The sequence below is a fragment of the Cibotium barometz genome, chromosome 22 (genome assembly GCF_041138505.1).
Source record: "Cibotium barometz isolate CiBa-2024 chromosome 22, ASM4113850v1, whole genome shotgun sequence".
NCBI classification, from domain to species: Eukaryota; Viridiplantae; Streptophyta; class Polypodiopsida; order Cyatheales; family Cibotiaceae; genus Cibotium; species Cibotium barometz.
The window spans coordinates 43,879,491-43,899,914 of record NC_141067.1 but is presented as its reverse complement, the minus strand read 5'-3'; the positions used below and the strand labels follow the sequence as shown (position 1 = coordinate 43,899,914).

The 20,424-nt window shown below is 43.6% G+C and overlaps 1 protein-coding gene across 2 annotated transcripts; it reads left to right on the top strand.

Annotated features, from left to right (window-relative positions):
* Positions 1-43: 43 nt before the first annotated feature.
* On the top strand, positions 44-18,616 carry LOC147626638 (cytokinin riboside 5'-monophosphate phosphoribohydrolase LOG3-like). Of its 2 annotated transcripts, XM_086816702.1 has the most exons (8): positions 44-553; positions 629-738; positions 15,831-15,928; positions 16,215-16,245; positions 16,654-16,753; positions 16,846-16,916; positions 17,034-17,177; positions 17,883-18,615. In XM_086816702.1, the coding sequence occupies exons 2-8, from the start codon at positions 631-633 to the stop codon at positions 17,967-17,969; spliced, it is 639 nt and encodes a 212-aa protein (XP_086672828.1). In that variant the 5' UTR covers positions 44-553; positions 629-630; the 3' UTR covers positions 17,970-18,615. The 2 variants fall into 2 exon arrangements, with proteins under 2 accessions (XP_086672828.1, XP_086672829.1); XM_086816703.1 differs by lacking the exon at positions 15,831-15,928 and having other exon boundaries at positions 54-553; positions 17,883-18,616.
* The last annotated feature ends 1,808 nt before the right edge of the window (positions 18,617-20,424 follow it).

The following is a 20,424-nucleotide window of genomic DNA, read 5'->3' as shown; positions in this document are numbered from 1 at the left end:
GTTGGGTTTGATTGAGAGACTTGTCAAGCTTTGGGATTGGGAAGTTTAAAGGATTCAATCACTGTTGGGTCTTCAAATGGAAGCACTCCAGGGAAGTGGGGCCTTTGCAACAGAATCACATGTTCTGCAGGTGACAAGACCTGCTTTTTCAATCACGCCCATAGCCATAGCCACAGCACCCACCATCTCTCTCTCTCTCTCTCTTCTCTCTCTACCACCGCCGCCTCCTTAACACAGTTCCAACTGTCCGCCATAGCCACCTAGCCGTAGCCATAGCCTAGAAAAGCAACAGCTTTTGCCCCACCTCCCCCCCCCCCTCCCCCCTCGTACCATTCTCTCTCCTCTGGATTGAATCAGAACCCACCATAGCCAGATTCCCCCTCTTAGCTCTCCCTGATATTGATTGATTGGGTGATTGATGCCCAATCCCCCCGCCTTTTGCAAGCCCGTGACCACCCCTTTTATTGGCGATCGCTAGTTGGCGATGTACCCTAATCCATCGAGCCCGTGCGCGCTGTCCCACTGTCGCCTACACGCTTTTGTTTTGGGCGAGGTGAGGTAGTGGGCACTCTCTTTTTGCTGAAGCTCGCCCGGTTTTTATGAAGCTTAATTAGTTGAGTTTGCGCAGCGATGGAGTCTAAGAAGCCCAAATTCAAGAGGATTTGTGTCTTCTGTGGGAGCAGCAGTGGCAGCAAGCGTGTGTACAGCGACGCCGCGTTGGAGCTCGGTAGAGAACTGGTAAAAGAAAACGCCCCCCTCTCTCTCTCTCTCTCTCTCTCTCTCTCTCACACACACACACACACACACACACTCACTCACTTTTAGTATCTATCTCACAATAAATTTGCATTCTCTGCATTGAATCCCGTTGTTAACTCCATCACGCATCCAGTTATGTGCGCATGCATCGGTCCACCCCATCATTCATGCATCTTTCAAGCATGAATCGATGTAGGTGTCTGCATTGTTGTATTGCAATGATGTCGCATCTGAAGACCATACATGTGTACATCTATCAGGGTAGCCTTGTAGGCTGCTTTGAGCATAAAGCACCCATTTTAGAGGGATTAGTACTGAACTAAAAAGCTGAATCTGGGTGTGCAATAAGTACAATCAGTGGGGGAGGGGATGGAGCTCTACTACTAGGAGAATGCAAAGCTATATGCATGGAGTATACAATCATGACATGCAACCTAGCTAGCTCCATCCTGTACCATATTGGGGGTATAAAATGGTATACATCAATGAAGGGGGTGTCCACAACTCCCTGAAGAACATGCCTGGGTCTGCTCTGAAGCGAGCAAGTCGCTCCGCACCCTCTCTGTGAAACTGAGCTCTGATCTCTGTCATCTCTCTCTGGTATAGGCGTGGTGTCCGAAAGCCAGGTGTCCTCTGTCTCTTGCGGGCTCTGAGTGTCTCTGCTCTCTGGGGAGTAATTCCCTGCTGTGTAGGGGATGTGAGTGGGGTGGATCTCTGAAAAAATGTAGTAATCTGTCCGTCGTCCCCCCTCTGGAGCTGTCTGAGCCTGTAATGATGTCTCTCTGTGACGCTGTATGTCTAGAATGAATCTCCCCAGCATGCGCTGGTTTGCTGCCTCAAAGATCTGGCGTAGGGAATGTGGCTCTATGAATAAAATGGGATCTCTCTCTCTCATGGCTGTATATGCTCTGCATCTGCATACATAATGCTCCTCAATCTCCACCTCCTCTCTGCACAATCTGCATACCCTCTCCTCTCGGGGATCCGTGCTGCACTGCCAGTCTCGATCTCCAATCGATGTGATGAGACTCTAAGCTGACCAATAGTTATTGCGCAGCTCTATGTGTGAAGAATCTCATCACACATAGCTACGGCTGTTTGCGGGTATCTGTACGCAGGCAGGCAACTGCTTTCGCACAGTCAAATGGAGCGCAGGTTGGTTAGATACGCAGGCAGCACAACCATAAGACCTTTCTGACGCTTCTCAACTCCGTCCTCTTGCTTATCATCAAATATCACTGCGGGTACGCATTCAAAGCAGGCAAACGTTGAACAACATTGGTGGTTGAGAGCGGGGGTGGTATAGCTATGGCGGTAGCCATTGTAGAGGCTGGTTGTTTGCCTTTTTCCGCTTGCTATTTAGTACAATCCTTCTTTGCATGTCTTGTGTGGTGGCAAAAAAAAACAACAGTTCTCTTTGAAGTACCGCTCCTTCTTATCTGATTATAAGAATCCTCCAATAAGGCCCTCCTTGATCTTTTCTTCAGGGGCCTTCTGAGGTCCATCTTGTCGCTCCTTCCCAGTAGAAGAGCTATCCTGGCCCTTCTTCTTTTGATCCTTGTTGTTGGGAGCCCCCTTACTTGTTTGCTGGTTAGACGCCTGGTTTTGCTGGGTGGTCTGCGTCTGTTGTTGCTGCTGAGGTTTTGGGGTGACTGGAGTGGTCTTGGGCTTGCTCCATTGAGCATCATCTCATGGTTCTGCGCAAGAGTCAAAGCCTTGTCATAAATCTGGGGTTCAAAATTTTGAACGTGGAACCGAATGTTTGGATCCAATCCCCGAATGAATTGCTTTAGGTTCTCCTCCTCGGACTTTCTCAAATGTTGAGCTGATGTGATCACTTTGTTGGAGTAGATGAGCACAGGGGAACCATTTTGGGTGAGTTTGTAGATCTCATCTTCAAGATTTGTCATGTACTATGGAGGTAGAAACCTGGGCTTCAAATCGGACACAAAGGTGTTCCAATCATAGTCCGGTAAGCCAGGGCAAACGGGACCAATGTTGCCACCAAGTGACTGCATCACCTGTGAGGTGTGGAGCTGCCAGATGGACTTTGTCTTGGGTATCTGTGATCTTGGAAAGTGGAAAGCGGGCAACAAATTGGTGAATAAATTGAGTCACAACCGAATGGTTGCACTTGCTGTCGTACTTGGTGAAGTTTGGTGAGGCACATATATTTGTTGTCGAGGCTATGGTTGGGGCTGTGGAGGATTGAGAAGGGTGGAAAGAAGTTACCAAAGTCTGGAGTGTCTGTTGGAATTGGTTTCTCAATTCTTCTCGGCCCTATTGTTCGTGGTTCGCCTTTGCTTCGAGCTCCGCTCGCAATCGCTCCTCTTTGGCCTTGCGTTTGGCTTTCTCTGCCAGCTGTTCGATTAGTCTTGCTTCACGGTCTCGCTTTTCTTTTTCAGTCATCCATCGACACCATTGTTCCGTTGAGGAACTTTGTTCTTTAGGTGTCTCTCGCTGGGCCAAGGTTGCTTGTAATAGTTTTTTCCATTTGGACTCTTTCAAGCTGAATTTGGAGTTGCCTTATCTGCTCCTTTAACTTTTGGTTGTCTCTGTCTTCTTTTTGCGGAAGTTTTTCTTCGAATGATTAGGTGTCTCCCGCTGGGCCAAGGTTGCTTGTAATAGTTTTTTTTCCCATTTGGACTCTTTCAAGCTGAATTTGGAATTGCCTTATCTGCTCCTTTAACTTCTGGTTGTCTCTGTCTTCTTTTTGCGGAAGTTTTTCTTCGAATGATTCTTCTTCTTTAGTGATGTCTTCGGAGCTTAATGCCATGGTGGATGGGCGAGTTGTTTTTCCCGATCTCAGCTTTATCATCCATAGGATGCTCTCACCCTTGGTTTCCTGGTTGAATCACATCCCAAGCTCTGATACCAATGTAGCACCCGCCGAGCTAGAACGGTGTGAAACAACGAAGCCTTTCTTTAAACTTGAGTTTAGTGAGTCTTTAGCAATCCTTTTAAAACAATATACATGAATCTGAAAGAGATGTAGTAGAGACGACACTAGACGGGGTCTCGAATTACCCACTGAAGGGCCCCCAGCCCCCCCCCCTACAAGCAGGAGTATTTTCTTTATTTCTTCTTCTGGAGAACTGTATGCAAGCTGAACTGTGTCCACAAGACTGGGCGGACAAACTGATTGGCTGACTGCCAAATGCAAGGACAAACCGACCAAACGCTGGGCAGAACTGTGCATAAGTTGTAGGTGACTGTGAAGCTATCTTCGAAGAGCCTGGCATTGGCCAACTGCTGTCCAGGCCTTGAATGTCATGGCCGGCTGCTTTCTTAGCCCCCAATAGGTTGCCGACTGGTCTTATATGCATGGCTGGGGGCATTAGCTACCCTTTGCAAGGCTTGCCCATTTTTGGGGTTTTGCCTTGGGCCTGGCCTTAGGGCTGGCCCCTTCTACATGGAGTGCAATTAAATGCTTTCAATGTAGACTATTCCTATGGTTGACCTCAACATGCACCTACATGATGAACACTTGTTGAATTCTCCACAGTGGATTAAGAGGATTGACCTGACACTGACCTCTATGGCTAGGAGACTGACCTACGTAGCTCGTACCTGATATGCCCCGGACTAGGGCTCACGACATACGACAAAATATCCTAAAAGGTACTACTTCTGTGCATTATTCTTGCACTGTTGATGAGCTAGTTTGTCATCGTGTACCAATCGACTATCTCGGCCATCTTGGCTGGGTCAAGTTAGATGCCCTTGGCATTGATGATGTATGGAAGGTAGTGAACCTCGAATAGATTAAATTCTGACTTTTTCTCATTGACACAAAGCTCGTTGCTTTCTAGCAACTTCAAAACCTTTTCTACATCAATGTCATACTGCTTAACCGTAGCTGCAAATTCAAGTATGTCATCCAAAACTATGAACACACTTGCCAATCAAGTCCTGGAATATGCGCATCATCATGTGGTTAAAGGCATGACCACAAATTCATAGTGGGCTTGTTGCGTACAGAAGGCTGTCTTGAAGATGTCCCACTTAACAATCCGAACTTGGTGGTACCGACTTTTCAAATCGAATTTCGAGAACACCATGGCTCCATTTAGTCTCTCTAAAGTGTAATCTATTCGAGGCATCAGGAACTTGCTTTTTATAGTTAGCTTATTGAGTGCACAATAATCTACATACAATCGGGAAGAACCATCCTTTTTCGTGACAAATAGAATTGGTGCGGCAAATGGTGACACACACTAGCATGTATGAAGCTAGCTTGCAAACAGCTCTTGGAGTTGGTTGTCCAACTCCAATTCTATTGCCTTGGACACGCGATATGGAAACTTGCTCGATGGATCCGAACCTTGGAGGGTTTATCTTGTGGTCCTCAGGTCTAGATGGGGGGAGCTGGGGAGAGGGAGATTGTCTTAAAGAAAAATCTTCTGGAACTTGTCATGGAGAGCTTGGTACTGCTTGGAAGCACTGGCCATTGTCTTGGCAGTCTAGATATAAATCATTGCACATTGTGCGTCTTTCTGTATTTCGTTTAGCTTGCATGTGGCTTATGAGAGGAAGGTTCGGGATCCGTGGCTCACACTTAATGATTATGGGGGCTTTGGACACATTTCAGGTAATCCAAAAAGTGTGCCCGTCCCAATCAATGTCTAGCTAGAACTTGTGAAACCATTGAATTTCCAGAATAATGTTTGCTCCTACAAGAGGGGCAACCATAAGGTCTCGCACAAACTCCATGCCTTGAATCACTAGCTTAGCACCTTGAGCTTTAAACTTGATGCTCATTGTCATTCCTGTGCTAAAACCCTCAACCTTCTTGTCTACCAAAGTTAGTAGGAATTTGGCTCACCGAGCGGCCTGTTCCGTTACCACATCTTCCGTGGTGCTGCTATCAAACAAGACAATGACTCTCTGGCCACCTATGTAGCCAAATGTCTTGAGCAATTCATTGCGCTTATACTCCTGGTCTTGGGTGCCCTTTTGCGTATCTTCGAGCTCTTGGCTAACGATTGCACCAACCGAAGAACCAGGGTCCGAAGAACTAGGGACGACCGTTGGGGTCTATGTGGAAGCGGAGCTCACCACAAAAGCCGTTTTGGGGTGGTAGTTTGCGGAGTAGTAGTCTTCTTTGGACAATCCTTAGAAGTGTGTCCTTTTTTATGACAAAAGAAACACCTACCCTCTTTCTTGTACTGAGCTGTCTCTTCTCAACTCAGTTTCCCACTGGTCTTACTTGCTTGAGCTTTCTGGTGTGGAGTAAGCTTGGGCGCTTTAGTCGAGTTCCTTGAGCCAGAGGCTTCCGTGCTCTATCCTCGAGAAGACCCTGGTTGGTTCTGGGCTTTCCTCCCCGAGGCGGGTGCCTTGGGAGTGGAAGGCTAGGACGTCTTGGGCTTTCCTCCATTGTACTTCATCTCAACACTTTGCGCAAGCGAAAGTGCATCTTTGAAGGTGGCTGGCCGAAACATACACACTTCTCACTAGATTTACATGTCAAGACCATAGAGGAATTGGCCTTTCTTGTCCTTATCAGAAATGCCCAATTGCAAATATAAGTTTGAAATTTTGTTGGTAAATTGCAGGACTGGTTGTGTGTTTTGACGTGCCCCCTGAACTCGTCTTTGGGTCACTCAAGGTAGTGGGGTGGTAGAAACCACCGCTTAAGATTTAGGACAGATACGTCCGAGACATAAGCTGCCATACCTAATCTGGTGTGGGCATGAGCCCACTGAGTCCACCATGGGATGGCCTCACCCTCTAAATACCAACAAGCTAAGATCACTCTGTCAGCATCATTTTTTTTAACAGCAGCAAAATAAGCTTCAAATTGATGCAGCTAAGAATAAAGAGTTGTGGGGTTGAGTTTACCATTATGCGTACTGAAGTTCATTCTCTTGGGAGGATGACTCAAGGAAGAAGCTGGTGTCGCTCTTGCGTCTAAAGCCGCAAGAAATCTTTCGTGCTCCATGCGTTGCCTGGTGTCTTCTTGTGTGGCAACATGGGATGCGATCGTACGGTCTTCCATCAATTGAATCTCCAATGCTCGCATCTGCAGCTCGAGTGTCCAACTTGGCTGCAGTAGTAACCCTCCAAAAGGGTTATCGCTATCGAGTTTTGGGAAAGAGAAGAAGAGCGAGGAGGAGACGGAGAAAAAGGGGCTGGAGTACGGGTTTAGTCTTTCAGGGCCAAGATTTGCGCCTTTTGCTCTTCCAACTTGGTGTTTTGGTTTGCGATTGCTCACATCGTAGTCTAGAACATCTCATGCACTCTCATGTCTGCCGTCCTAGAAGGATTGCCTAGTGCTCCTTGTTCTGGATTTCTTTGTTCTCTCTCTTCGTTGAAGTTCGCCATAGTGGGAATAGGCACAACTCCTTTCTAGATCACAACAAAACCATCCACTATGCATGTGGGAGACTTTTTAAAGGCTTCCGGAGGCTAAAAACCAACAGTCCTTCAAGGGACAGGAGTCTAACCCTTGGAATCCTTCAGCCCCTTGTGAATTTGTAAGGTAACAAATGAATAAGGAGCTGGATTTCTTCTGGTTATTCAATCTACACACTTCAATAACTGGGTAATGTGTCATATATACTTATGCAATAGACCTAGTGTGAAACCATAAAGTGAGTGAAGGGACCAAATATCATGTACAACCACTCTCGTGTAGGAAAACTCATAGTGGTAGTGCTAGGTGTGAACATGGGCTTATAAGGGGCACTTTTTACATTCTATATTGAAGGGTTTTTCCCCCCCTAACCACCTGGTGTGAAATGACACCAAGAAGTGTTCATTCTGCCTTGTCCGAGCCCAAATTTTTCCATACATTCTCGCGATCCTATACATCCTCGTGAGCCTGTACATGTCCTTACAATCGTGCCACATTAGCCATTGTCGTTGTACAGGTCACCACGCATTACATATCAGAGCCAAACAGCCAGTATGAGCTAAGCCTGCACGGTCCCAGTCGGTACGGTCTTTATTGCCACATCATCACTTCCGTACTTGCTTTTGTATCTGCACTTGTACTTGCAACTATATTGTCTGTACCATATATATCTGCTCGTCCCTGCTACACCAGTTTTACGTGTTGTACCTATATATTTTAGCATTTGGGAGTTTTTGCAAAATTAAAGCAAACTCATCAAATAGGTAACAAATAAACTCATTATCCTACCCCATTTTGTTATTTGCAAGGGGATTTGTAGATATTTTGACAAAAGTATGGGTTACAAGCCAAGAATGGGTATTTTGTCAGAGAGCAATCACATTGTAGATGTGATTGCAGATTCGTAGTGATTTTTGCATTTGTCCATTTGCAAATGGCTCAGAATGCAGAATGCCGGGGATGTATTTGGGGTTTTGCAAGCTTGATGGGAGCAATTACTCCCTGTGGAGCTTCATGATTAAGAATCTATTGATGACTAAGGGCCTATGGGGTTTTGTGTGCGGGGATGACACCTGTTCAGACATTGCGTCTACCACGCCGCAACAAGGTGAAGGGCGAGGTGCTCAATGAGTTCAAGCTCAACCTGCGCAGCACCCTCACAGGAGCAAAGAAGATGGGATGCAAGAGATGCACAGGCTATGTCTCTTATTGCTTTGTCGGTCAACGGGTCGATGATATCTCATATTCGGTCATGTAGGATGTCAAAGCATACATGGGACACTTTGGAAGCCATATATCGTTGCATACATAAAAAGGGAACTTGACAGGTTACACATGAATGGGGGGGACTCTATGATTGGATCTGTTGGATTTGATTAGATAATTAAGGATGATTAAAAATCTTAGTAGACAACATTAAGACATAATTAGTGAGCTGTGGAGATTAGGTTTATTGATATACTGATCAAAGCACAGTGTGCAAAATAATGGGTTAATTACACATCTTCATTAGGATGAGACATTTAAATAGGCTTGAGGTTACAAGGATGATGACATCAGTGATGAGCAAAAACACCTTCATATTCTCCTCCATGAATCTAGGCCATGTGGGCTCAAAGTCAACATGATTGTGTGTATTCAATACTTGAGGAGTCCACTTGTTGGTAGCGCCTTCTTCTAGTAATTTGTGGCCATTCACATGGGTAAATACCAAAGGTTGTGAGCCCCCCATAAACCTTAGTGCATGGGCATTGATTTTGGGTGTTATTTCCCACAAATCCCCCCTCAACAAAAATTCATGACAATGCTACATCCCCTATGGCCATGATGGCATTTATAGTACTCATTAGACTTACTAGTTATGTTAACAATCTTGTGCCCGTAGGTCTTACCAATGATGATGACAATGCTAGATGATCATGGGAGAAATCCTAATGATGCTTACAAGCTTCAGGGTTAAGTAGTTATGTTTAGAAATGGTGAGGTTTTAACATGGTCGGAGCTTGTCCTTAGGCTACTCAAAAAGCCTAATCTGTTTCGGCATAGTTAGCCGTTACTAAGGCTTCCTCCTTGTGCTTTTCTTCTTTATTTGAGAGTTCTCTTGCAAGATGGGCCTTTTGTGCTTTCTTCTTTAAAAAAACGATTCTCTTCAATGTGATTATCTTTTCCACAAAATCCACAAGACTTCTTTTTCTGTCTTTGATTCTGTGTAGCTCTTCTTTGTGAAGTTCTTGTTGGAGTAGGATTTGTTGCCGGTGTCGTATGCTCCTTTATAGATTCCAGTCTTCTCTTGTTTCTTTCAAGTTGTATTCCTCAAGGAATAATTTAAAAGAATCATGAGAGTAGAGACCAAGTGTCCATATTCTTCATCAGGCATGCTTTTTAACAAGACAACAATGGCAGCTTCATCATCTATCAATGCGGCAATAGCTGCTAGTTGAAACATTAGGCATTTCATATGATTGAGATGAGTTGGAAAAGTGCCAAAAGCCTTCATTTCTAATTTAAAGAATTGTATTGTAAGGCTAATCTTGGAGTGTTTGCCCTTTACTCCGAAGAGTTTATCAAGAATGTTTCAAGCTTCAACAGAATTAGACCTTCGAGAGCAGCTGAAGTGATTGTGGATAGCCAGCTTGTGTCGACCACTTTGAAATCTTTGCTAGAGACATACTTGGCTTTCCACACGTCGCTCAACCTATATATGAGGGGAAACCCTAACCCACTCACATTCCAAGAATTGGTGGGGCTTCTTTTGCAAGAACAGCAGAGTAGGAAAAATATGTTTGTTGGTAGGCGTGGCCACGACTAATCTTTTGTGGCAAATAGCAAGGGCAAAGGCAAATCAGGTGGCTATTAGCCTAGGGCTGATTCCGGACAACCATCAAACAAAGACAAGGATGATGTAGGCAAGCCCAAGAAAAAGGGCAAGTGCCACTATTTCAAGAAGCCAAGACATTACATTTATGAATGTAGAGAAAGGATTTCCAAGGAGAAGAAAGAAAAGTCTAGTACATGTATTGCAAAGTCCTCGGCTTCTATTGCAAGTAATGACGATGCATCTTTGTGCAAGAGAATTGGGCCTTTCTTGTTTTTGCAGTTGTGATGCCTACAAGGAGGACATGTCTCACAGTGTTAATGAGACATCAAAGGTTGTATGATACTTTGATAGCGGTGCCTCCAGGCATATCACCTCGAGGAGGGATTTGTTTACCAAGCTAGCGGCTGTACCAAAGGGAGAAGGATTCTCTTGTGCTAATAACTCTTCTTATCCCGTGAAGGGACTTGGTGAGATTGTGCTCACAATAGCGGATGGGTTGGATTTATGCCTTCTTGATGTGCTGTATGTTCTAGGGATAAAGAAGAATCTCTTATGTGTTTCCTCTTTTGCTAGAAGAGGACTTGCTGTCAAAATGCACGATTAGAGACTGTGCGAAGGACTATGTGACAGTCACTTCTCGGACTTTGTCCCATGGGCTATATCATCTTGTCAAGTGTTGGAGAGATAAGAATAGGTCCCTCATGGAGATGGCACGTTGTATGGTGAAGGGGAAAGGATTGGTGGAAACTGCCAGCTGCCTTGCAAGCCAAGCCACACCCCTTGGCGTCCCATACCGCTGGGTGATTGCTTGTGCTGCTAGCTCTACGCTCTACATCTCCACTGGCTGGTGTATGACTCTATGGCCCTGGCACTCCTTATATAGGCTTAGGGAAAAGTTCCCGCCAAGAAAAGCACACAAAAGCAAAAAGTGATGCTGCTGACCCATGTTTCCACGGATAGCATTTAGCTCGTTATTTGCCTGCTTGCCCCTAGTGTGCACATGACATACTCCCCTTCCTCAAAGAGCTCACTCCTAAGCTCACAAAAACTCAGAAGCAGTCAACTTGCAACACTAGAAATGACCCACTATCGATTGAAAACTCATAGTCTCGAGGACAATCCTAGCACGAGATCAACCTGCCCAAAAAATATCCCATGAGCATGAAATCCTAGGCAAAAAAACATCTGTGTCAAATGAACCATCTGGGGAACTCTACTTTGACAATGCTACCAATACCCAAGATAAGCATCATGCTTCCAGTACCCAAGGTAAGCAACAACTGTCCCAAAGAGTTGTACCCAACAAAAGTATCTTCCATTTAACCACCATGCTTTAATCTCGATGTCCTGTGCTCTGGGGAAAAACCGAATACTCAGAAAAAACCCAGAATCTACTATTGAACTATAGTAGTCTCTTCCCAAAAGGGCAAATATCAAATCTTCTTTCCAAACTCGAAAACTCAAAAATGAAGTCAAATCTAACTTCCCAAACTCGAAAAGTCAAAAATATTTGCTTTTCAACCGCAAAAAGCTAAATTTGTTATCTTAACTCAAAGCAAATGTGACCTTCCCAATCTTGGAAAGTCTATGAGAACCTTGGACACCATAGACCTAGTTATGACGAAAGCTAGCATGTATCATAACTGGCTATATCAAGCGGAAAGTATCTATCCCTCAAAATGATGAGATAGCCTTGTGTTTGTAGGCGCAGAGTCCGAAGGAAGTCTTGACATCTGGCGGTACTCTGTAGCATGGGACGGATCATAGTGTCCCATACCACCATGATACACCCCATACCGTGCTACAATTACTACAAAACACCAGTTTGTGGATCTGTTGTGATCTATCAAAAAGTGAAATGCCAATGGCTGACCAAGTGCCACAAACTTGAACAACTGCTCAAAAGAAAGAACTCTATTCGAGACTAATGACCATAGCTTGGTCCAAGGATTAGACAATATCTGTCTGCCTAGCTTCCCAGTTGAAGTATCTGTCTAAACCTATAAAATCTTGAAAACTAACACTTGTTTTCAAAGCTTGCACTCTCATGAGTTAGCTCCTAAACAACCAAATTGTTATTGTCGTGGGATATGAATAGGCATGTACACTTGGCATAGCTTGTGTAGCTGTACACACATTTTCTACGGCTATAAAGCTGGACCATCAAGCCTTAACTACGGAAAAGCTAAAGAGAGTTACATATTGTGGGTAGTCCCATAACCGGCTTGTCATCCAATCTGACAGTAAACCCCAATATATAATCTTAATCTTGACGTCCTATATCTAATAGCCCTATAGCCATAGATCTAGCTATGCCTCAATCCTACACATTCTCGATAGGTCGTGTCTATCAAACCGAACGACAAAAACAATGATCATTCCACATATCTGTAAGGTTCCATGGCTAAATATGTCATGGCGTAAAATACCATGGTATGCTCTCATGTGTGTGTCCGATTAATTCTTGGAGGAAGAACTCCGGTGTGTACCCGAAACAAACATGCGTACTGTAATGATAAAATACGACAGTGTGCTTCCACTGTTAACTCATATCGAGCATGTTTCTTGCATGTGAAAAAGAAACACGTACTTCTTAACACGCTCCCTGAAATCCGAGATTAACGAAGCACGTGCATCGAATCTGCAAAGTACACGACAGAGTCTCGTACACGAGCTTGGTCATGATCACCTGGATAGGAAAGACAAAACCTGCCCCCAAATCCATGAGCAAGAATCGGGACATCTTGGAGAAGAAGAGGCTGAGAGTAGAAAAAACGACCGAACAGAGAGAAAATTCTGGGAATACTACGTCCGTTCTTGGCAGCCTGCACACAGAGTGCACGCGAACAGCCTTGCAGCCACACCTCGGTCTGGTATGGCTGCACATGAAAGAGAGAAGTCCCTACGGTCACACGAAGTCTGCACTAGGCGCACATGTGGCTACCACAACTAGGTGGTCACATGGGTTGGAGCACTATAAGGCTGCCCCCCTGCCCCCTCCAGAAATCGGCGCGGGGCTGTCGCCTGGGAACCTGGGGTATTGCTGCTAACCCTGGCTGTTGGATCCTTGCCCCCGCACGCAGCTGTCAGCTCCCCTACCATGTTTTTTTTTAAAAAAAACGTAAGGGGTGCTTTTTTTTGTTTTAAAGCGAAAGGCAAAAACCCAAGAAAATCTGCCAACAGTGCTTGAAAAAAAAAAACTGCCACGCTTTTTATAAAAACAAAGGGCTACGCTTTTGCCCAGCCCGTGTGATGCTTTTCAAACGCTAGCGCCGACCAACCCTTGGCTCCTTTCTTCTTGCCGTAAGCGGGTTGCTGTGCGCTTGCCAGACCTGCAGTGTTTGTGTGCTTGTCTTTGGTTGCCTGCAGCGCCAAGGTATGCTATGCACGCCTTGTTGCCCAGTTCCCGCTTTTGCCCAGCCCATGCGGTGTGTGCTGCTTCCAACTCTAGCATCGACTAGCGGCTTTACTTGCGCTGCTGGCCAACTTTCTTGGCCGCCCCGTGTTGAGATTTTGTGTTGGCTACCAGCACTTCTTGATGGCGCACACTGGCCAACCCCTCTCTCCTCGTTGCAGGGCCCACACTTTTGGCCTGCGCACTCAGCACAAGACTGGCAATTCTCTCCTTAGGCGATACACACATTGCAACACGGCTTCACAACCCGATCGACTTCAATCTTCTCTCTCACCTTGCTGCTGATGAGCAACGGATTGATCCTCTCTTCCTTTTTTGCTCCAACACACTCACACTGCTGCAGAACAAGGAAAGATCTCACTCGTGTCTTTCTTCTCGTGATCTTAGAGCTGCTCTGATACCACTATCATAACCCTAGATCTCTCTAAGATGCAAACCTGCAAAACAGCCATGAAACACAGAGAAACGCAACAAACTTTAACCCTAGAGAGCAAAGAAGAAACAGGCCTTGGGAGCAGGCATACTCGCCACCCAACCATGCTGATCATGACTCGATCAGCCCCACTGAGCATGAGCTAGAGAACCTCGTGGAAACTGCTAGCCGCCTTGCATGTCAAGCCACACCCCTTGGCGTCCCATACCGCCGGGTGATTTCCTGCGCTGCTAGCTCCACGCTCTACATCTCCACTGGCTGGTATATGACTCTATGGCCCTAGCACTCCTTTTATAGGCTTAGGGAAAAGTGCCCGCCAAGAAAAGCACAAAAGCAAAAAGTGATGCTGCTAACCCATGTTCCCACGGATAGCACTCTAGCTTGTTATCTGCCTGCCTGTCCCTAGTGTGCATATGACACTAACGTATGGTAAAACGGCATATGAAACTGGCCTATCATTCTTGCTCTTTTTTTTAATAAACAATTTGAGACTTTTTTGCTGAAATAGACATTGTCTCAGGTTGTCAAGAACCTGGGCCTCAGGTTGGGCAGAGGGCACTACACTATGAAAAAACGCTACACCTTACGAATGTACCGTAGATACTTATTAGTATATATAGTACATAGTATGTACTATGTACTATCTACATTCAAGTTTTCAGCCTTCAACTTTCAAGTTTCGAGTTTCAACCTTAGAGTTTCAGCTTTCAAGTGTCAAATTGTCAATATTTTCCCAACTCCCACATGTATATATAGCCCCAAATTCAAGGCCATGTATGAAACTCCACCAGGAGCTGAATCATACTTTATCATACCTATCATTCTCCCTAACGTATGGCACTATGAAACGTATGATATGAACTATGATGGGGACTTGCACGAGGAAGTGTATGTGAGTCAGCCCATGGGTTTTGTGGCGCATGGTGATTAAGGGAAAGTATGTAGATTATGCGAGCATTGTATGGCCGCAAACAAGCTCCTCGAGCTTGGTATGAAAAGATACATGCTTTCTTGACTAGCAAGGGCTTCCAAAATAGTCTAGTGGAGAGTACCCTCTATGTCGAGGTGGACAAAGAGGATTTGATTCTCATCATCGTATATGTGGACGATATGTTGCTTATAGGGACAATGAGGATAAAATTGCAGCATTCAAGGCTGATCTTGAATCCTCATGTCAGATCTCAGGCTGGTACACTATTATACAGTTTGAATAGTTACAAGAGGGCACTGTCTTTGCTATAGGCAGAATACATAAAGGGGCTGCTACAAAGGATCAAAGTTCAGAATTGTGAGCCTGTTTCTACTCCAGAAGAACCTAGGCTTAGGCCAAGTATGTTGATGCAAAGAGCCTTGTATCAATATGAAATTCATGCTATGCTCTACTATTCTATCTAGACCATCCATCTGGTCATGTATGTCCATGCTCATCATTGCCTAAAAATAGCTTGTTCAAAGATAGGCAATGCATATCCACACGTAGTGGCGGTGAGATGCATGATACCCAACCATGTGAACTGACATCCCAGGGGTGTAGCCCATGTCCAGTACTAACTCCATATGATGTGTGACCATGTGTCCCATGCCATCTACTTACGTGAGGCCCTCTAAATCATGACATTGTTGATGCATGCGAAATTTCCCAAATCAAATGCAACTTTTTGGATGACCTGAGGTGATGACCATTCATGTAGATACACATCAATCTATGTCATAGGCTTAATGTTCCATGACATGTTGCACCATGCTGTATGTCCCTTGTGTGTATCCATGTCCTATCAGGATGCAAATGCATGCCAAAGTATGCATGTCCTAGCTGCCATATTGTAAATTGCTGAATGGTCCAAAATTTTATACCTATCATGTGACATGCTAGAGTGAAAATATAAAGAACTACCTAGCCATGTCATCACTTTATGTATTTGGTCATTGAGGACATCAAACAACTCAGCTGAAGCTAGGTGATTCTGGCTTATTTTTTCAACAAGAATGACTCAATGGCACGTAAGGAAATCTGCTTAGGGATAATGTGGAGTGGAATGGTTTCATGCAGGTGGATAGGAAAATCAACCTTATCTATGGAGGTGGTAGTGTTGGTCTCATGGGGCTAGTCTCCAAAACTGTTCATGAGGGTGGTTGCCATGTAATTGGGTAAGAACCCTAAGATTTTGTGTCAATAACAGAGGACAGCTTGTCTGAACTTCATTTAATTAAATGACTTATATGTTTCATAAATTAAATGCCGTATGTATTAGCGTACCCATGACATGTGTACCTCAATCTTAGATTGAAAAAATGCATGCGTGGATTTAAAGGGCATAATGTAGATGGTATACACATGGGCCAGCATTTCCGTGTAATTACATTGTTCTCAAAGTGAAGACTTATTTTAGTGTTTGAGCTGTCATAGCTGAGTACATGTTTTTGTGGATGGCAGGGTGATTCCGAAGGCACTTATACCTTGTGAGGTACAACTCGAGCTATGGAATCTCTAATTTCTGTGCTTAGAATGAATGCCCTAGAGTATTATATCTTATCATGAAGCACACTCACTGTAGACTCCTCCATTGTTCCAGCTATGTAATCAGATTTACTTTATAAAACGTATATTTTTCTTAAATAAAACGAGTGACATGTGGGTAGGATGGTATAAATGCTATGCAATAATTCTCAACTCATGTGCTTGCCTCTCATTGTAAAATGTATGTCATGGACGGGGATTGGTTTTGGCAATATACAGAGAATCTTAGGCAGTTATTTTAGATTTGGACGCCTTTACAAAGCTTGTGTTTAGTCTCTGAGCCGTAATGGTGTTCGTATGCAAGAGCCAGCTTATGGCCATTTTTAAGATCTATTCTCATGGCTGTGTATCACAGATTTCAGGTCAAACGGTGGGTGAGTTGAGGGTTGTTGCGGATATGCACCAACGCAAGGCAGAGATGGCACGCCAAGCAGATGCCTTTATAGCTCTACCAGGTGCCGAATATTTCATCTGTAGAATGCTGGTTGGAAAATCTCCCAGAGATTTAAGAAGCCATTTTTTCTCAAATCTTTGGATGGCTTAACAGGTGGCTACGGAACACTAGAAGAGCTGCTTGAAATGACAACATGGTCTCAGCTTGGGATACATGATAAGCCGGTGCGTAGCATGTATAACTTATTGCCAGACCAATTTCTTTTCATGCAAATCAAGGATGTTGTCTCTCGTCTATGTCATTAGGAGATGAAAAACCTGATGAGTGGTTTGTTTTCCCAGGTTGGACTTCTGAATGTGGATGGGTACTACAATGCGCTGCTTGCATTGTTTGATAAAGGGGTGGAAGAAGGATTCATCAAACCTGCAGCACGGCATATTATTGTGTCAGCCCCAAGTGCACGAGAAGTCATTCGCAAAATGGAGGTAGGGTCGTGTGAACATGTAAATCCAGTTGGATTTTTTAGGGCTTGGAGAGACACCAACCAAACACTCAAAAAGGTTGGGATGGGGATGTGTATTGAAATAAGGTGGTTAATATCACAAGAGAAGGCTAGTATGGGGATGGGTGTTGTAATAAGGTGGTTAATAACACAAGAGAATGTTTGTTCCTTACTCTTCAGTGTGCACACAGGGGTTCATTGAAGTGTTGGTGTGTAGCTCAACATGGCTAAATAAGGTGGTTAATATCACAAGAGAATGTTTGTTCCTTACTCTTCAGTGTGCACACAGGGGTTCATTGAAGTGTTGGTGTGTAGCTCAACATGGCTAAATATTGCTCACACCAATGTTGAATGTGCTGTGTGCACATGACCACCTAAAGAAAGGGGGCAGTAAATGTTGTGTGACTAGTGTTAAGAGTTCTGCGTGCTTGCACGTCTTGTTTTATATCACAAATTAAAAATAATTAGAGATTTGCATGTGTGGGCGTTGTATATACTTTGAATAGTACAAAACAGAGAGTTCTGCGTGCTTGCACGTCTTGTTTTATATCACAAATTAAAAATAATTAGAGATTTGCATGTGTGGGCGTTGTATATACTTTGAATAGTACAAAACAGAGAAATTCAGAGGGGAAAACATCTTAATATTATCTGTACTTTTCACTTATATGGGATATGGACATTACAGGAATTTGAGCCAGTGCATGATAAGGTTGCCTCAAGGCAAAGCTGGGAGATGGAAAAGCTCGGATACTCCACAGGCACCAACTTATAATGAGGACCCCAATGACTTCAAAAAGCAGAAAAAGCAAAAAGCAGCACAAAGCAAAAGCTACACAGAATCTGCACTTGGGTATCCCCCACCTCTCTCTCTCTCTCTCGTTAATACAGCTTTCTTTCTTTCTTTCTTTCTCTCTCTCCAACCAACAAAACAAATTGTTTTGAGATGAGCAGAGAGTATATACCTGTAATCACACAGGAGGTGTACCATGTGGGTGGCCCTGCCCTCTTATTTTCTGTAGTGAATAAAAATATCAGCTGGAACATGGGGTGCCAAAATTTGTTAAAAATTTTGAATTTTGTCAATTTTTAAAGAGAAATCTCTCTCTCTCTCTCTCTCTCTCTCTCTCTCTCTCTCATTGATGTATACCATTTTATACCCCCAGTATGGTACAGGATGGAGCTAGCCAGGTTGCATATCATGATTGTATACTCCATGCATATAGCTTTGCATTCTCCTAGTAGTAGAGCTCCATCCCCTCCCCCACTCATTGTACTTATTGCACACCCAGATTCAGCTTTTTAGTTCAGTACTTTTTCATTTTGTTGGGATGACAGAGGATACCCCATACAGGTACACCGATTTGTCTCATAGGCCGAGTTCGGTCTTTTGGAAGACGTTAATAAAATCTTTCTTTCTCTCTCTCTCTCTCTCTCTCTCTCTCTCTCTCCAGCCTTTGAGGGAGAAAATGAGAGTTTTTTTTTTAAAAATGTTTGAGAGGACACTCCTGCATACGTGCATGTCTTTTTGTGCAGTTTGCTGCCTCGACCTTGCTTGGATTTCCATTGTGTGCTTCATCCTTCTATTGTAGACTTCCCAAGCTCCAAAAGATGGCATTGTCAACAGTGGTTAAGCGAGTTTGATGAACGTGGTGTGCGTAGTGGCTAAGCTTGCCTTAAAAATATTAAGGTCATATGTTATGTTAAATGTCATAGCATGGAAACATGAATGCAAAGCTAGATAATTGAGTGTATTGAGTGTGCTGGTGTGTAACCTCAAATTTGTAATCTACAAGCGTCGGTTTTAGCAAATTGATTTCAGAGCTTTGTAATCTCTGGATTTTATTAATGGATAACAAAAAAGCATACATACTTTCTTGTAAACACACAATTAATACGTGTGTGTAGATGTATAAACATATATATTTACATATATATTATAGCCACACTTTCATATGGGTGGAGAGTTGGCACACTTTGTCTATAAAAATTACAAGATCCAAGGAATGTGTCCTTTCCTTTAAAAAATAATTTTGTTCTTGTTAACATAGTACCATTGATTTGTGAGCTCAATTTGTGTGATTGAATTCTCATAGTGTGTTGTATTTCAATTCAAAGTTCAATTTTCAAACGAGCATAACCAAGTATTTAGTGCTTTTCTTTAAAGGAGAATGGACGAAGGGATGGTTCTTGTCATACTCAAGGGTTCCGCTCACAGCCAGCGGAAGATGATTGGGGGAAGATCCTATAGATTCAATAACTTTTTTGAAACACCTTGGGCCTGTTTGATTGGGATCATAACCCACTATCACCTTCTCACTCATTTGTATTGGTTTTACCCTTGGTATAGCTTCAAGAGATCTTTTGATTAATTTCATGCTGCCTTAAACAAAATGGGTACCCTCTACCTTGAGAGTTACTCTCTCTCTCTCTTCTCCTACACTCATATAACCCGTGTCATCAATCATTTCCATAATCTACTTGTAGATGATTAATTTCAGATCATGTCACCTTTGTTGCTAAAACTTATCTTTGCTTTCTTCACACCAAGCCTTATTCAAATTAGATTCTATGGAGCTTGAAGAAGATGTACAAGTTATGTTCTTACGCGAAAAAGACATGATTTTGTTGATTGACAACAATAGCCTTGTATGACTTAAGCTTTGTTCAAGTCAAGATTAACCTTAGCCTTAAAGCCACAATCGTAACTTCCTCATGTGGGTGCGTTAGCTTATCCGTTGTGTCCTCACTTTGTTGTTACACCGGAATGCTCTTTGTGGATAGGGTAAAGGGAAAGCTATCTTCGCCTAGATGGAGGCAAATAGAGATGGTCCTTCACGATGGTTCTCTCTCACAAAAGACGGGGAAAGAAGAGGAAGCTAATGCAAGCAGAAAACTTACAAAAAAACATATCTAGTAGTATCCATCAAGCATGCAAGATTCAATAGAACACAAGAAAGCAGGGGTAAGGAAGAAACAAGTATTCTATTGCAAGGGGATGATTGTGTATCGCTTATTCTAAAAAGTGATTTAGAATAAGCAGAAAACTTACAAAAAAACATATCTAGTAGTATCCATCAAGCATGCAAGATTCAATAGAACACAAGAAAGCAAGGGTAAGGAAGAAACAAGTATTCTATTGCAAGGGGATGATTGTGTATTGCTTATTCTAAAAAGTGATTTATATAGAAGTGACTTGTTTTCACACTAGGCGGGCCAAACTTAAAAAT